Here is an 18,402-nt window from a genome sequence, read left to right as displayed (position 1 = left end):
TGATCCGGATCAGGCATGGGGATGAGTGGAAGACTGCGTCATTACGCCCACTGGCTACCATGAATATCTGGTGATGCCCTTTGGGTTAATGAATGCCCCCGCAGTCTTCCAGCGTTTCATCAATGAGGTCCTACGGGAGACTCTTGATAAGTTTGTCTATGTTTATTTAGATGATATCCTTATTTTTAGCCGATCCATCGACGAACATATAGGGCATGTCCAACGAGTCCTCCAGCTTCTGCTCGATCACCATCTTTTCGTCAAGCTGGAGAAGTCCGTCTTTCACTCCCCCACGGTTTCGTTCCTGGGGTTCATCGTGTCTCAGGGCGCCCTTCGCATGGACCTGGCTAAAGTTGAATCGGTGAAGAATTGGCCAACTCCAAGTTCTGTTCGCCAAATGCAAAGGTTTTTGGGCTTTGCTAACTTTTTTAGGCGATTTATTCAGAACTTTAGCACAGTCGCTGCTCCGTTGACAGCCCTTACTGGTAAGGGTCCTTTCAAGTGGACGGTGCAGGCCCAACAAGCCTTTGACCGGCTCAAAGCTCTCTTAAAAACTGCTCCTGTCTTGCAGTTACCCGACCCAGAGGAACCCTTCGTGGTCAAGGTTGATGCCTCTGAGGTTGGAGTTGGGGCTGTTTTGTCCCAGAGAGTGGGGCCAGAAAAGAAGTTGCATCCTTGTTCTTTCTTTTCGCACTACCTGACTCCAGCTGAGCGAAATTACCCGGTTGGAGACAGGGAACTTCTGGTTATTAAGTTGGCATTAGACGAGTGGCGACTCTGGCTCGAGGGAGCTAGACATCCACTCCTTGTCTGGACTGACCACAAGAACTTGTCGTTCATCCAGCAAGTGAAAAGGATGAATTCTCGTCAGGCTCGATGGTTATTATTTTTTGGAAGGTTCCATTTTACACTGTCATATAAACCGGGATACAAGAATGGTAAACCAAATGCCCTGTCTAGACAGTGGGAACCAACCAGACTGGAGACCGAGCCTGATCCCGTGATTCCCTCGACCCCGTTTTAGCGCCGTATTTCTAAGTATCACTTACGCCTGCGTAGTGCAGCGGTGAACGAGACCGGCTCGCACCTAGACAACTGGGGTTCGCGTCCCAGTGTTTGTTATTCTTTCTATTTCTTTAGTTTTTCAGTTTTGTTGCCTGCGGCGCCCAGCGGCATCAGTCGGGGTTCTCCCGAGTCGTTTTTGGTTTCTTTTAATTTGTGTTTGTTTTTGGTGTTTAAAAAATAAAATATATATATTTTTTTTAAATCTGCATTTGAGTCCTCCTTTCTCCCACATAACATGTGTGTGTAATGTGTGCATGTGTGTGTAATGTGTACATGTGTGTGTAATGTGTACATGTGTGTGTAATGTGAGCATGTGTGTGTAATGTGTGCGTGTGTGTGTAATGTGAGCATGTGTGTGTAATGTGTGCATGTGTGTGTAATGTGTGCATGTGTGTGTAATGTGTACATGTGTGTGTAATGTGTACATGTGTGTGTAATGTGAGCATGTGTGTGTAATGTGTACATGTGTGTGTAATGTGAGCATGTGTGTGTAATGTGAGTATGTGTGTGTAATGTGAGCATGTGTGTGTAATGTGTACATGTGTGTGTAATGTGAGCATGTGTGTGTAATGTGTACATGTGTGTGTAATGTGAGCATGTGTGTGTAATGTGAGCATGTGTGTGTAATGTGTACATGTGTGTGTAATGTGAGAATGTGTGTGTAATGTGTACATGTGTGTGTAATGTGTGCATGTGTGTGTAATGTGAGCATGTGTGTGTAATGTGAGCATGTGTGTGTAATGTGTGCATGTGTGTGTAATGTGTGCATGTGTGTGTAATGTGTACATGTGTGTGTAATGTGTGCATGTGTGTGTAATGTGTACATGTGTGTGTAATGTGAGCATGTGTGTGTAATGTGTACATGTGTGTGTAATGTGTGCATGTGTGTGTAATGTGTGCATGTGTGTGTAATGTGAGCATGTGTGTGTAATGTGTACATGTGTGTGTAATGTGTACATGTGTGTGTAATGTGTACAGGTGTGTGTAATGTGTACATGTGTGTGTAAAGTGTGCATGTGTGTGTAATGTGTGCATGTGTGTGTAATGTGAGCATGTGTGTGTAATGTGAGCATGTGTGTGTAATGTGTGCATGTGTGTGTAATGTGTGCATGTGTGTGTAATGTGAGCATGTGTGTGTAATGTGTGCATGTGTGTGTAATGTGTACATGTGTGTGTAATGTGAGCATGTGTGTGTAATGTGTACATGTGTGTGTAATGTGTGCATGTGTGTGTAATGTGTACATGTGTGTGTAATGTGTGCATGTGTGTGTAATGTGTGCATGTGTGTGTAATGTGTGCATGTGTGTGTAATGTGTGCATGTGTGTGTAATGTGAGCATGTGTGTGTAATGTGAGCATGTGTGTGTAATGTGTGCATGTGTGTGTAATGTGTACATGTGTGTGTAATGTGAGCATGTGTGTGTAATGTGAGCATGTGTGTGTAATGTGTGCATGTGTGTGTAATGTGTGCATGTGTGTGTAATGTGTACATGTGTGTGTAATGTGTACATGTGTGTGTAATGTGAGCATGTGTGTGTAATGTGTACATGTGTGTGTAATGTGTACATGTGTGTGTAAAGTGTGCATGTGTGTGTAATGTGTACATGTGTGTGTAATGTGTACATGTGTGTGTAATGTGAGCATGTGTGTGTGATGTGTACATGTGTGTGTAATGTGAGCATGTGTGTGTAATGTGAGCATGTGTGTGTAATGTGTACATGTGTGTGTAATGTGTACATGTGTGTGTAATGTGTGCATGTGTGTGTAATGTGAGCATGTGTGTGTAATGTGAGCATGTGTGTGTAATGTGTACATGTGTGTGTAATGTGTACATGTGTGTGTAATGTGAGCATGTGTGTGTAATGTGAGCATGTGTGTGTAATGTGAGCATGTGTGTGTAATGTGAGCATGTGTGTGTAATGTGTACATGTGTGTGTAATGTGAGCATGTGTGTGTAATGTGTACATGTGTGTGTAATGTGTACATGTGTGTGTAATGTGAGCATGTGTGTGTAATGTGTACATGTGTGTGTAATGTGTGCATGTGTGTGTAATGTGTGCATGTGTGTGTAATGTGTACATGTGTGTGTAATGTGTGCATGTGTGTGTTGTGTGTGTGTAATGTGTGTGTAATGTGAGCATGTGTGTGTAATGTGAGTATGTGTGTGTAATGTGTACATGTGTGTGTAATGTGTACATGTGTGTGTAATGTGTACATGTGTGTGTAATGTGAGTATGTGTGTGTAATGTGAGCATGTGTGTGTAATGTGAGCATGTGTGTGTAATGTGTACATGTGTGTGTAATGTGAGCATGTGTGTGTAATGTGTGCATGTGTGTGTTGTGTGTGTGTAATGTGTGTGTAATGTGTGCATGTGTGTGTAATGTGTGCATGTGTGTGTAATGTGTGCATGTGTGTGTTGTGTGTACATGTGTGTGTAATGTGAGCATGTGTGTGTAATGTGAGCATGTGTGTGTAATGTGAGCATGTGTGTGTAATGTGTACATGTGTGTGTAATGTGAGCATGTGTGTGTAATGTGTGCATGTGTGTGTAATGTGTACATGTGTGTGTAATGTGAGCATGTGTGTGTAATGTGAGCATGTGTGTGTAATGTGAGTATGTGTGTGTAATGTGAGCATGTGTGTGTAATGTGTGCATGTGTGTGTAATGTGTACATGTGTGTGTAATTTGAGCGTGTGTGTGTAATGTGTGCATGTGTGTGTAATGTGTACATGTGTGTGTAATGTGTACATGTGTGTGTAATGTGAGCATGTGTGTGTAATGTGTACATGTGTGTGTAATGTGTACATGTGTGTGTAATGTGTACATGTGTGTGTAATGTGAGCATGTGTGTGTAATGTGAGCATGTGTGTGTAATGTGAGCATGTGTGTGTAATGTGTGCATGTGTGTGTTGTGTGTGTGTAATGTGTGTGTAATGTGTGCATGTGTGTGTAATGTGTGCATGTGTGTGTAATGTGTGCATGTGTGTGTTGTGTGTGTGTAATGTGTGTGTAATGTGTACATGTGTGTGTAATGTGTGCATGTGTGTGCATGTGTGTGTAATGTGTGCATGTGTGTGTAATGTGTGTGTGTAATGTGTGTGTAATGTGTACATGTGTGTGTAATGTGTGCATGTGTGTACATGTGTGTGTAATGTGTGCATGTGTGTGTTGTGTGTGTGTAATGTGTGTGTAATGTGTACATGTGTGTGTAATGTGTACATGTGTGTGTAATGTGTGCATGTGTGTGTTGTGTGTGTGTAATGTGTGTGTAATGTGTACATGTGTGTGTAATGTGTGCATGTGTGTGTTGTGTGTGTGTAATGTGTGTGTAATGTGTGCATGTGTGTGTTGTGTGTGCATGTGTGTGTTGTGTGTGTGTAATGTGTGTGTAATGTGTACATGTGTGTGTAGTGTGTGTAATGTGTGTGTAATGTGAGCATGTGTGTGTAATGTGTGCATGTGTGTGTAATGTGTGCATGTGTGTGTTGTGTGTGTGTAATGTGTGTGTAATGTGTACATGTGTGTGTAATGTGTGCATGTGTGTGTTGTGTGTGTGTAATGTGTGTGTAATGTGTACATGTGTGTGTAGTGTGTGTAATGTGTGTGTAATGTGAGCATGTGTGTGTAATGTGTGCATGTGTGTGTAATGTGTGCATGTGTGTGTTGTGTGTGTGTAATGTGTGTGTAATGTGTACATGTGTGTGTAATGTGTGCATGTGTGTGCATGTGTGTGTAATGTGTGCATGTGTGTGTAGTGTGTGTAATGTGTGTGTAGTGTGTGTAATGTGTGTGTAATGTGTACATGTGTGTGTAATGTGTGCATGTGTGTGTTGTGTGTGTGTAATGTGTGTGTAATGTGTACATGTGTGTGTAATGTGTGCATGTGTGTGTTGTGTGTGTGTAATGTGTGTGTAATGTGTACATGTGTGTGTAATGTGTGCATGTGTGTGCATGTGTGTGTAATGTGTGCATGTGTGTGTAGTGTGTGTAATGTGTGTGTAGTGTGTGTAATGTGTGTGTAATGTGTACATGTGTGTGTAATGTGTGCATGTGTGTGTTGTGTGTGTGTAATGTGTGTGTAATGTGTACATGTGTGTGTAATGTGTGCATGTGTGTGTAGTGTGTGTAATGTGTGTGTAGTGTGTGTAATGTGTGTGTAATGTGTACATGTGTGTGTAATGTGTGCATGTGTGTGTTGTGTGTGTGTAATGTGTGTGTAATGTGTACATGTGTGTGTAATGTGTGCATGTGTGTGTTGTGTGTGTGTAATGTGTGTGTAATGTGTACATGTGTGTGTAATGTGTGCATGTGTGTGCATGTGTGTGTAATGTGTGCATGTGTGTGTAGTGTGTGTAATGTGTGTGTAGTGTGTGTAATGTGTGTGTAATGTGTGTGTAATGTGTACATGTGTGTGTAATGTGTGCATGTGTGTGTGTGTGTATAAATCAACAGTAACTCACTGTAGTTCCTTCAGGTTACGTTGTGGATCCACCTCTAGATCTTTGAGCAGTTTTACTCCTGATTCTCCTGGATTATTGTGGCTCAGTTGCAGTTCTCTCAGACATGATGATGGATTTGATTTCAGAGCTGAAGCCAGAGCAGTAAAACCTTCATCTGTAATACTGCAGTAATTTAACCTGCAGAAGAAAATCATTTAATAAAAATCATCATCTTCTCCCACCTCCTACTCCATCTCCATTCAGATCCACAACCAGACAACATCACTGAGAAATCATCTTAATCATGAAGTGATGACGTGTTTTATCACTTATTGTGTTATTGTGTGTGGAAACACGAGTAAAATATCAAACTCCTCCACACATCATCAACAGTTTCTGTAGGAATGATCTTCTGTATCTACAGTGTGAAAGTGAAGATCTCACCACAGTATCTCCAGTGTACAGTGTGGATTCTCCAGTCCAGCAGAGAGCAGCTTCACTCCTGAATCCTTCAGTTTATTCTGATTCAGGTTCAGATGTTTCAGACTGGAGGAGTTTAAACTGAGAACTGAGGACAGAACTTCACAACTTTCCTCTGTTAGATCACATAGACACAACCTGGAGAGAAATAATCAGATCAATCAGAGAAATGAAAGACGTCACCCTGCAGCAGTAGGTGGAGTCCAAGTAGCAGATCTGATAATATTACCCAGACTGCATTGCAGATGAAAGTGAAAGCAGCTGAATTGATGATGCTGAATCAGTAATCCTTCCAACATGAGTGTAAAATGTGATTTCAGACTTAAAGTGGATTCCACATTTTAAAGGCTTTCAGAGTTGAAATGCTGAATCTTCAGTAGATCTTTGTTAGCTGGTAGATCATTTAGCAACAATCCCACTAAAACATCTACACATTCAAAACCAAAAACCCTCCCAAACACCAACCAATGGAAGCTGGGATTTCAGTTCTAGTTTAATTAATGGTGCTTAACTAATTAATCATGAGAGGAGAGGAGGAATTCGATTATCTGCTGTTTCTCTAGTGTTTTTGTTTGTTTGTTTACAGTCTTAGCTTAGCTTGTTAACAGAGAACAGAACAAATGAGGCTAATCACCACCACACTCCTAATGTTTGGTACGGTGGTGCAGCTAGTACTGCATCATTTGTAGTTATTGTGATGTGAACACTGAATTTTGATGTAAACTCATTATGGCTGAACAATTCATTAAGGGTGGAAATCAAATAATAATGTTCAATTTGTATGTTAATTTTAACTGTAACACTTTTAAATATCTACAATTAACACAAATAATAAAATAAATATATAAGCTTGACAGCCTCCATATTTTTTTATCTTCCCACACAAACCACATGAACACGACCGATTCAGGTAAACGAGTTTGATCTCAGGGAAACCTTCTGCTCGACGTGCATTTAAAAGCAGCATCTGTCCAGGGTGTCTCTCCAACTGGTGCCTCTTTTTACCCACTACACCCCCGACCAGGATGAACTGGTTAGTGTTTGTTTATTAGGATTTTTAACGTCATGTTTTACACACTTTGGTTACTTTCATGACAGGAACGGTCGTTCTGGTGAACGTATGAACACATTGATGAAAAACTAGTTACACGAGATTCATCAGTTCACAAGATCAATGTCAAAAACAGTTAAGGACAATTTAGTGTCTCCACTTTACCTCTCTTCCATGTTTTTGGACTGTGGGAGGAAACCGGAGCTCCTGGAGGAAACCCACGCAGACACAGGGAGAACATGCAAACTCCACACAGAAAGGACCCGGAGGAAACCCCACCTGGGGATCGAACCCTGGATCTTCTTGCTGTGAGGCGACAGTGCTACCCACCCAACTGGTTAATGTAACTGAGTCAGTGAGTCACGATGTAAAAAACTTTGTGTTCATGAAGAACCTAATTTAGTTCCACAAATTAATTTCAGAGCATTAAACTGCCAGCTTTTCAGAGCTAGCATGCTAAGTCAGAGCTAACATGCTAAATCAGAGCTAACATGCTAAGTTTAGGATCTAATCTCAGGTAAGTTAGTGAGCTACAGTAAAGAAACAATCATGATAGGATGTGATGATGTATGAAGACTCCAAAGAGTCACAAACAAACCATCTACCAATGTTTAGCTTTTAATAAAATGATGCTTCAGAGTAAAACAGATCTTCTGTATCTAGAGTGTGAAAGTGAAGATCTTACTCCAGTATCTCCAGTGTACAGTGTGGATTCTCCAGTCCAGCAGAGAGCAGCTTCACTCCTGAATCCTTCAGTTTATTGTACCTCAGGTCCAGATGTTTCAGACTGGAGGAGTTTAAACTGAGAACTGAGGACAGAACTTCACAACTTTCCTCTGTTAGAGAACATAGACACAACCTGGAGAGAAATAATCAGATCAATCAGAGAAATGAAAGACGTCACCCTGCAGCAGTAGGTGGAATCTAAGTAGCAGATCTGATAATATTACCCAGACTGCATTGCAGATGAAAGTAAAAGCAGCTGAATTGATGATGCTAAATCAGTAATCCTTCCAACATGAGTGTAAAATGTGATTTCAGACTTAAAGTGGATTCCACATTTTAAAGGCTTTCAGAGTTGAAATGCTGAATCTTCAGTAGATCTTTGTTAGCTGGTAGATCATTTAGCAACAATCCCACTAAAACATCTACACATTCAAAACCAAAAACCCTCCCAAACACCAACCAATGGAAGCTGCTTTATAATCACACAGGAGTTTTCATAGTGCTGTTCAAACTCCAGATATACCAGGACGGTGGGTGGAGCAGCTGGTAGAGTGAGTACTGCACTGTAACACAGCTCCTGAGCTCCTAGCTTCAGTTATCATTTTAGATTTTTGTCTGTGAAGAGTTTTTTATGTTCTCCCAATGGTTCCCTGCATTTTAATCTTATTTCTGCATTTCAGTTTTTCTTTCTGCTTTTTTTTCTCTGAACACAAAAACACTCAGAGGGTAATTTAGCTCCTCTAAGTATTAGGGTGCCTGCAGTAGCTGGTGAACTTACCCGGGGTTCCCAGCAAAGCAGGCATTACAGAACATCTAAAACACAGGCCTCAAATAGGTGGCCTTGTAATTAAGGCTGACGACCTGCAGCTGCAGCTGGCTTATTTAAGCCTGCGCAGTGCAGCAGCGGGCATCGCACATTTGTTTTTTGTTTCTGGCATGACAGCGGTGTCCACTCACTTTACAGGGCTAGACGGTTACCCCAGGCGGCTTGTAGGTCGGTTGGGTGTGTAGGCTGAAAGGCCGAGGTAAAATAGTTCCTTGATTTTGCTTCTGACAGAGAAAGTGCGGTGCGATTCCGTCCAGCCCTCACGCTGGTATTGTTTTGACGTTACCCGCTAGCATTCTCCTGTAGCAACCGCAGGTGGCTAGCGACGGCCATTTTACTGGTTAAACCGGTTTTTGTATTAACTCGAGGTTAAGCAGTTTGCTAAATCCGGGGTGGCGAAGCTGGGTTACGCTTCTCTTTTTTCTATCTATTACAGGTCGGCTCTCCCCAACGCCAACCAGTCCCGTCTAGTGGCGAGACGCGCTTTGTGTCTTCCGGGTCTTTATATTCGGGCGACCGGGGTTCTCGTCTCGGCTTTTGTGGGGTTTTTTTTCATTTTCCTTTTTCAGCTTCAGCTGCCTGCAGTGTTCAGCAGTGTCAATCGGGGTTCTCACGATTCGTTTTTTTGTTCTCTGTTTTGACTTTTCTGTTTTCTGTTCTGTCTTTTGTTTTTTGTCTTTTGATTTAACATTAATAAATATTAATTTTATCTGCATTTTTGAGTCCTCCTCCTTTCCACATAATACTAAGTGGCTCCTGGTGTGAGTTATTGCATCTAAAAAGAGAGAGTGTGTGTGTGTGTGTGCACATGAAAGAAGACACTCCCTGCTTTCAGGTGGTGTGGGGGGTCTTAAGGGAAAAGATAATTCTTCACCAAAAGGCACCACATGACCCCCTGTGTAGTCAGAAGCTGAAGTCGGACACATTTAACATTTATGATGATGTAACATAAACTGAGTTGTGATGTAAACACTTTTTCCAACATGGCCGACCAATTCATCAAGTGTAGATATCAGATAATAATGTTTAATATGTGTGTTAATTCTAACAGTAAGTCAGGTGAACGAGTTTCACCTCACAGAAACCTACTGCCCAACTGCACTTAACATCAGTCTTCAGTCTACAAAGATCTTCTGTATCTACAGTGTGAAAGTGAAGATCTTACCACAGTATCTCCAGTTTACAGTGTGGATTCTCCAGTCCAGCAGAGAGCAGCTTCACTCCTGAATCCTTCAGTTCATTGTTATTCAGGTTCAGATGTTTCAGACTGGAGGAGTTTAAACTGAGAACTGAGGACAGAACTTCACAACTTTCCTCTGTTAGAGAACAACCAGCAAACCTGGAGAGAAATAATCAGATCAGACTACATTGTAGATAAAAGTGAAAGCAGTTAAACTGATGAATCAACCAATAGCAGGACTGCTCAACTGTACTGATTTACAAAGGGGCGGAGCTTCACATTTCTACACAGTCCAAGTGCTAACTATAGCCATGTAGCGACTGAGAATTAATACAACGTTACCCGCTGATTATAAATGACAAATTTATTTCTGTCTCCATCCTGAAACATAGATGAGTGACTGTGTGTGTGTGTGTGTGTGTGTGTGTGTGTGTGTGTGTGTGTGTGTGTGTGTGTGTGTGTGACACCAGGGTGTGTTCCTACTTCCATGGAAGTGTTTTAGAGTAGCACTGGATCCACCATGGTCCTGACCAGTATGAAGTGGTCAGATAAATTCACTCCATGCTAACATCCTCAGATCTCAGCAAAAGTAAACCAGTGTACTTTACTGCTGCACCACCTGAGCGCCCCTTCATACTAACATGAGAGTCTTTATGTACAAAGATCGTCTATTATTAATGTATTTCTCTCTTTATTACTAAACTTCACCAGTTTATTATTTCAAAGAAATAATAAAAGGAAATTTTGTCATACACTACTCAAAAAGTTCGGGATATTTGGCTTTCAGATGAAATTTCAGGATGAAGCTAAAATGCACTCTGACCTTTACAGGTGAACTTAATGTGACCTTCTCTAAACTTTTGAATGTCCAACTGTTCAATGTTTCAGTACTTTCTGCACAACTTGCTGTTCTCTAACAAGGAGCTTATGTGCTTAATAAAATTCCCTGTAACAATATAGGGGGTTGTGAGAGCATAAAACTGCTCTGTTGTCGGCACATCCTGCTCTCTGAAACTGATGCACTCAGCTGAATACACACACACAAAAAAAAAATTGGCAAAACGACAGCTCAGCAGAAAATTGATTAGATCAGTCAGAGACCAGAGGTATGTGTCACTTCACGAGCAAAGGGCATTTTGTCAAAAGTATAAAAACTGATCGAACGCACAATACGGGGTCTGTGCTTCAACTTCCCGCTAGGGGTGAAGACTCAGAACGCTGCAGCCTGAGAGCCTGGGGAAAGCTGATTTCTTTGCAACTTTTCAATAAACCTCTTAATTATAAAATGAGTTGACCTGATCAATTATCTAGAAAAGATTCATTATTTACAACACTTAACGGCAAAATTCACAACAGCAAGAGATACAAAGAGACTGGAAGAGTCACAGAAAGGCATAGGAGTGGACATCCTTTGGTCACATCCCACACTGATGACCGCTTCATTGTGAACAGTCGACCTGCAAGGGTACCTGACCACACCACCCAGCACAGGCATCATTTACGGGAGCATTTACGCTGGACGAGGGACCATTCGTCATCTGTCTCGGGTATTCCTGTGATTTACGGCGTGGCCCCTGGGCCTAGGAGCTACCCATCGATGTTCCAGCGAGGAGTGGACTTTAGTGTTTTAAGTGAGGTCCCATGATCCAAGGTCTTGCCCACTTTTGTTCAGACCTCATCTGCTCAATGTCGTCAGCTAAACCTGGCCCTGTTCAACTGCCGCTCCATGTCTGATAAAGCCGTCCTCCTTAACGACCTCATCGGACATCATCACCTGGACCTGCTCTTCCTGACTGAAACCTGGCAATCACAAGGCGATTTCTTTCATCTAAATGCGGCCAACCCACCTGGCTTTAAATATCTTTGTGCACCTAGGCTGAGTGGTCGTGGTGGGGGTCTAGCCGTCTTTTTTAGCAGTAAAATAAAAATAACTATGTGTAAGATGCAGGAAACTGCTCACTTTGAGTACATGGCTCTCAGGATCATGGGCCCTTGTCCAACTGTTGTGTTGTTAGTTTACCGTCCTCCTAGCAGTTCCATCTCCGATTTCCTACTTGAACTTGGTGAGGTCCTAACCACTGTCAGTTCTCTGTCAAAGTCATTGGTCGTCCTTGGTGATTTTAATATTCATATTGACTCTGTATCTCCTGGTTCTACTGGTTTTTTGTCACTCTTAAACTGCTTTGACTTGTATCAACATGTGGATTTTTCAACTCATAAACATGGTCACATTTTAGACTTGATCTGCTCCTCAGCGGGAACTATCACTAATGCATCAGGTCATGATATTGGAATATCCGATCATCTGTTTATTACATCATGTATTTCACTACACACTGCTAACCCCCCATCTAAGACCCTTCTCTCTTACCGTAATATCTCCTCTGTTGATCCGTTAGCTTTCTCCTCTGTCCTGGAATCCTCCAGTTTACCTCTTATTACCTCACTACGCGACATTGATGAGGCCATCTCTGTTTACAATCAGTCTATGGCCGATACCCTTAACACCCTTGCTCCAGTTATAACTCGGTCTGTGCCCTCCTCGCATTCCTCACCCTGGTTTACTGCAGAACTTCGTGGTTTAAAAACAGCTGGTAGGCGTCTTGAACGTCTTTATAGGAAAAAAGGCTTATATGTTCACCATCAAGCTTATCTGGATCATCTGGTCAGATATAAAGAGGCTTTAAACAATGCTCGCACTACCTACTACACTTCTACAATTACAAAGGCAGGCCTGGATCCCAAGCGACTCTTTACTACTGTGAATAAACTTTTGCGACCCCCCTCAGACTCCCTGGCTCCATCATCGGATTTATGTAATGCATTTCTTAACTTTTTCAGGGACAAAGTGTCCAACATTTACCAGGAAATACTGAATGATCAGACATGTAAATCACTGCTGTCATCTCCAATCTCTTTCGGTACTTCCTCTTCCCTGCTCACTTTCTCGTCTTTTGCATCTGTCAATCCTGTTTGCGTCACTAGAATTATAACAGGCTCCAAGACCACTACCTCACTCCTTGATCCTGCCCCTACAGTTCTTCTCAAGCAAGTTATTTCTTCTCTTTTGCCCTCTATTTGTCACCTCGTCAACCTTTCTCTCGAATCTGGTTATGTTCCGGTAGCTCTGAAAACTTCTGTTGTTACCCCCATAATTAAAAAACCTGATTTAGATAGCTCCATATTAAGTAGCCGTGAACATGAATTCTAACATTCTTTTTGACACCTTTCAATCTGGTTTTCGTGCCCGTCATAGCACAGAGACTGCACTCTTGTGTGTACTCAACAACCTTCTTCTTTCCTCTGACAAAGGTTTTGCTTCTCTCCTTTTACTCCTTGATCTTACTGCTGCTTTTGACACGGTTAACCATGAAATTCTCATAACCCGGCTCTCTGACATTGGTTTTTCCGGCATAGTTTTGACTTGGTTTAAATCTTATCTATCTGATAGGCATCACTTTGTTGGCATAGGTAAACACACATCTGACGTTGCTCCTGTTAAGCAGGGTGTCCCCCAGGGCTCAGTATTGGGACCGTTGCTGTTTCTTATTTACATCCTGCCCCTTGGTGATATTTTCCGTCACCATGACGACCTGCAGCTGCAGCTGGCTTATTTAAGCCTGCGCAGTGCAGCAGCGGGCATCGCACATTTGTTTTTTGTTTCTGGCATGACAGCGGTGTCCACTCACTTTACAGGGCTAGACGGTTACCCCAGGCGGCTTGTAGGTCGGTTGGGTGTGTAGGCTGAAAGGCCGAGGTAAAATAGTTCCTTGATTTTGCTTCTGACAGAGAAAGTGCGGTGCGATTCCGTCCAGCCCTCACGCTGGTATTGTTTTGACGTTACCCGCTAGCATTCTCCTGTAGCAACCGCAGGTGGCTAGCGACGGCCATTTTACTGGTTAAACCGGTTTTTGTATTAACTCGAGGTTAAGCAGTTTGCTAAATCCGGGGTGGCGAAGCTGGGTTACGCTTCTCTTTTTTCTATCTATTACAGGTCGGCTCTCCCCAACGCCAACCAGTCCCGTCTAGTGGCGAGACGCGCTTTGTGTCTTCCGGGTCTTTATATTCGGGCGACCGGGGTTCTCGTCTCGGCTTTTGTGGGGTTTTTTTTCATTTTCCTTTTTCAGCTTCAGCTGCCTGCAGTGTTCAGCAGTGTCAATCGGGGTTCTCACGATTCGTTTTTTTGTTCTCTGTTTTGACTTTTCTGTTTTCTGTTCTGTCTTTTGTTTTTTGTCTTTTGATTTAACATTAATAAATATTAATTTTATCTGCATTTTTGAGTCCTCCTCCTTTCCACATAATACTAAGTGGCTCCTGGTGTGAGTTATTGCATCTAAAAAGAGAGAGTGTGTGTGTGTGTGTGTACATGAAAGAAGACACTCCCTGCTTTCAGGTGGTGTGGGGGGTCTTAAGGGAAAAGATAATTCTTCACCAAAAGGCACCACATGACCCCCTGTGTAGTCAGACGCTGAAGTCGGACACATTTAACATTTATGATGATGTAACATAAACTGAATTGTGATGTAAACACTTTTTCCAACATGGCCGACCAATTCATCAAGTGTAGATATTAGATAATAATGTTTAATATGTGTTAATTCTAACAGTAAGTCAGGTGAACGAGTTTCACCTCACAGAAACCTGCTGCCCAACTGCACTTAACATCAGTCTTCAGTCTACAAAGATCTTCTGTATCTACAGTGTGAAAGTGAAGATCTTACCACAGTATCTCCAGTTTACAGTGTGGATTCTCCAGTCCAGCAGAGAGCAGCTTCACTCCTGAATCCTTCAGTTCATTGTTACTCAGGTCCAGATGTTTCAGACTGGAGGAGTTTAAACTGAGAACTGAGGACAGAACTTCACAACTTTCCTCTGTTAGAGAACAACCAGCAAACCTGGAGAGAAATAATCAGATCAGACTACATTGTAGATAAAAGTGAAAGCAGTTAAACTGATGAATCAACCAATAGCAGGACTGCTCAACTGTACTGATTTACAAAGGGGCGGAGCTTCACATTTCTACACAGTCCAAGTGCTAACTATAGCCATGTAGCGACTGAGAATTAATACAACGTTACCCGCTGATTATAAATGATAAATTTATTTCTGTCTCCATCCTGAAACATAGATGAGTGACTGTGTGTGTGTGTGTGTGTGTGTGTGTGTGTGTGTGTGTGACACCAGGGTGTGTTCCTACTTCCATGGAAGTGTTTTAGAGTAGCAATGGATCCACCATGGTCCTGACCAGTATGAAGTGGTCAGATAAATTCACTCCATGCTAACATCCTCAGATCTCAGCAAAAGTAAACCAGTGTACTTTACTGCTGCACCACCTGAGCGCCCCTTCATACTAACATGAGAGTCTTAATGTACAAAGATCGTCTATTATTAATGTATTTCTCTCTTTATTACTAAACTTCACCAGTTTATTATTTCAAAGAAATAATAAAAGGAAATTTTGTCATACACTACTCAAAAAGTTCAGGATATTTGGCTTTCAGATGAAATTTCAGGATGAAGCTAAAATGCACTCTGACCTTTACAGGTGAACTTAATGTGACCTTCTCTAAACTTTTGAATGTCCAACTGTTCAATGTTTCAGTACTTTCTGCACAACTTGCTGTTCTCTAACAAGGAGCTTATGTGCTTAATAAAATTCCCTGTAACAATATAGGGGGTTGTGAGAGCATAAAACTGCTCTGTTGTCGGCACATCCTGCTCTCTGAAACTGATGCACTCAGCTGAATACACACACACAAAAAAAAAATTGGCAAAACGACAGCTCAGCAGAAAATTGATTAGATCAGTCAGAGACCAGAGGTATGTGTCACTTCACGAGCAAAGGGCATTTTGTCAAAAGTATAAAAACTGATCGAACGCACAATACGGGGTCTGTGCTTCAACTTCCCGCTAGGGGTGAAGACTCAGAACGCTGCAGCCTGAGAGCCTGGGGAAAGCTGATTTCTTTGCAACTTTTCAATAAACCTCTTAATTATAAAATGAGTTGACCTGATCAATTATCTAGAAAAGATTCATTATTTACAACACTTAACGGCAAAATTCACAACAGCAAGAGATACAAAGAGACTGAAAGAGTCACAGAAAGGCATAGGAGTGGACGTCCTTTGGTCACATCCCACACTGATGACCGCTTCATTGTGAACAGTCGACCTGCAAGGGTACCTGACCACACCACCCAGCACAGGCATCATTTACGGGAGCATTTACGCTGGACGAGGGACCATTCGTCATCTGTCTCGGGTATTCCTGTGATTTACGGCGTGGCCCCTGGGCCTAGGAGCTACCCATCGATGTTCCAGCGAGGAGTGGACTTTAGTGTTTTAAGTGAGGTCCCATGATCCAAGGTCTTGCCCACTTTTGTTCAGACCTCATCTGCTCAATGTCGTCAGCTAAACCTGGCCCTGTTCAACTGCCGCTCCATGTCTGATAAAGCCGTCCTCCTTAACGACCTCATCGGACATCATCACCTGGACCTGCTCTTCCTGACTGAAACCTGGCAATCACAAGGCGATTTCTTTCATCTAAATGCGGCCAACCCACCTGGCTTTAAATATCTTTGTGCACCTAGGCTGAGTGGTCGTGGTGGGGGTCTAGCCGTCTTTTTTAGCAGTAAAATAAAAATAACTATGTGTAAGATGCAGGAAACTGCTCACTTTGAGTACATGGCTCTCAGGATCATGGGCCCTTGTCCAACTGTTGTGTTGTTAGTTTACCGTCCTCCTAGCAGTTCCATCTCCGATTTCCTACTTGAACTTGGTGAGGTCCTAACCACTGTCAGTTCTCTGTCAAAGTCATTGGTCGTCCTTGGTGACTTTAATATTCATATTGACTCTGTATCTCCTGGTTCTACTGGTTTTTTGTCACTCTTAAACTGCTTTGACTTGTATCAACATGTGGATTTTTCAACTCATAAACATGGTCACATTTTAGACTTGATTTGCTCCTCAGCGGGAACTATCACTAATGTATCAGGTCATGATATTGGAATATCCGATCATCTGTTTATTACATCATGTATTTCACTACACACTGCTAACCCCCCATCTAAGACCCTTCTCTCTTACCGTAATATCTCCTCTGTTGATCCGTTAGCTTTCTCCTCTGTCCTGGAATCCTCCAGTTTACCTCTTATTACCTCACTACGCGACATTGATGAGGCCATCTCTGTTTACAATCAGTCTATGGCCGATACCCTTAACACCCTTGCTCCAGTTATAACTCGGTCTGTGCCCTCCTCGCATTCCTCACCCTGGTTTACTGCAGAACTTCGTGGTTTAAAAACAGCTGGTAGGCGTCTTGAACGTCTTTATAGGAAAAAAGGCTTATATGTTCACCATCAAGCTTATCTGGATCATCTGGTCAGATATAAAGAGGCTTTAAACAATGCTCGCACTACCTACTACACTTCTACAATTACAAAGGCAGGCCTGGATCCCAAGCGACTCTTTACTACTGTGAATAAACTTTTGCGACCCCCCTCAGACTCCCTGGCTCCATCATCGGATTTATGTAATGCATTTCTTAACTTTTTCAGGGACAAAGTGTCCAACATTTACCAGGAAATACTGAATGATCAGACATGTAAATCACTGCTGTCATCTCCAATCTCTTTCGGTACTTCCTCTTCCCTGCTCACTTTCTCGTCTTTTGCATCTGTCAATCCTGTTTGCGTCACTAGAATTATAACAGGCTCCAAGACCACTACCTCACTCCTTGATCCTGCCCCTACAGTTCTTCTCAAGCAAGTTATTTCTTCTCTTTTGCCCTCTATTTGTCACCTCGTCAACCTTTCTCTCGAATCTGGTTATGTTCCGGTAGCTCTGAAAACTTCTGTTGTTACCCCCATAATTAAAAAACCTGATTTAGATAGCTCCATATTAAGTAGCCGTGAACATGAATTCTAACATTCTTTTTGACACCTTTCAATCTGGTTTTCGTGCCCGTCATAGCACAGAGACTGCACTCTTGTGTGTACTCAACAACCTTCTTCTTTCCTCTGACAAAGGTTTTGCTTCTCTCCTTTTACTCCTTGATCTTACTGCTGCTTTTGACACGGTTAACCATGAAATTCTCATAACCCGGCTCTCTGACATTGGTTTTTCCGGCATAGTTTTGACTTGGTTTAAATCTTATCTATCTGATAGGCATCACTTTGTTGGCATAGGTAAACACACATCTGACGTTGCTCCTGTTAAGCAGGGTGTCCCCCAGGGCTCAGTATTGGGACCGTTGCTGTTTCTTATTTACATCCTGCCCCTTGGTGATATTTTCCGTCACCATGACGACCTGCAGCTGCAGCTGGCTTATTTAAGCCTGCGCAGTGCAGCAGCGGGCATCGCACATTTGTTTTTTGTTTCTGGCATGACAGCGGTGTCCACTCACTTTACAGGGCTAGACGGTTACCCCAGGCGGCTTGTAGGTCGGTTGGGTGTGTAGGCTGAAAGGCCGAGGTAAAATAGTTCCTTGATTTTGCTTCTGACAGAGAAAGTGCGGTGCGATTCCGTCCAGCCCTCACGCTGGTATTGTTTTGACGTTACCCGCTAGCATTCTCCTGTAGCAACCGCAGGTGGCTAGCGACGGCCATTTTACTGGTTAAACCGGTTTTTGTATTAA

General features: G+C 42.5%; 1 protein-coding gene across 1 annotated transcript in view; it reads right to left on the bottom strand.

The window, feature by feature from the left end:
- Positions 1-18,402, bottom strand: part of LOC134300118 (NACHT, LRR and PYD domains-containing protein 3-like) — an 82,867-nt gene that overhangs the window by 50,288 nt on the left and 14,177 nt on the right. The window contains exons 6-10 of the mRNA XM_062984780.1: positions 14,490-14,663; positions 9,754-9,927; positions 7,722-7,895; positions 5,950-6,123; positions 5,527-5,703 (exon numbers count right to left, since the gene is read on the bottom strand). Coding sequence (XP_062840850.1) covers positions 5,527-5,703; positions 5,950-6,123; positions 7,722-7,895; positions 9,754-9,927; positions 14,490-14,663 — 873 coding nt within the window. The remainder of the gene's footprint in view (positions 1-5,526; positions 5,704-5,949; positions 6,124-7,721; positions 7,896-9,753; positions 9,928-14,489; positions 14,664-18,402) is intronic.

Source organism: Trichomycterus rosablanca, chromosome 2 (genome assembly GCF_030014385.1).
Source record: "Trichomycterus rosablanca isolate fTriRos1 chromosome 2, fTriRos1.hap1, whole genome shotgun sequence".
NCBI classification, from domain to species: domain Eukaryota; kingdom Metazoa; phylum Chordata; class Actinopteri; order Siluriformes; family Trichomycteridae; genus Trichomycterus; species Trichomycterus rosablanca.
The sequence above is the reverse complement of the archived record's forward strand: the minus strand, read 5'-3'. Positions and strand labels throughout refer to the sequence as shown.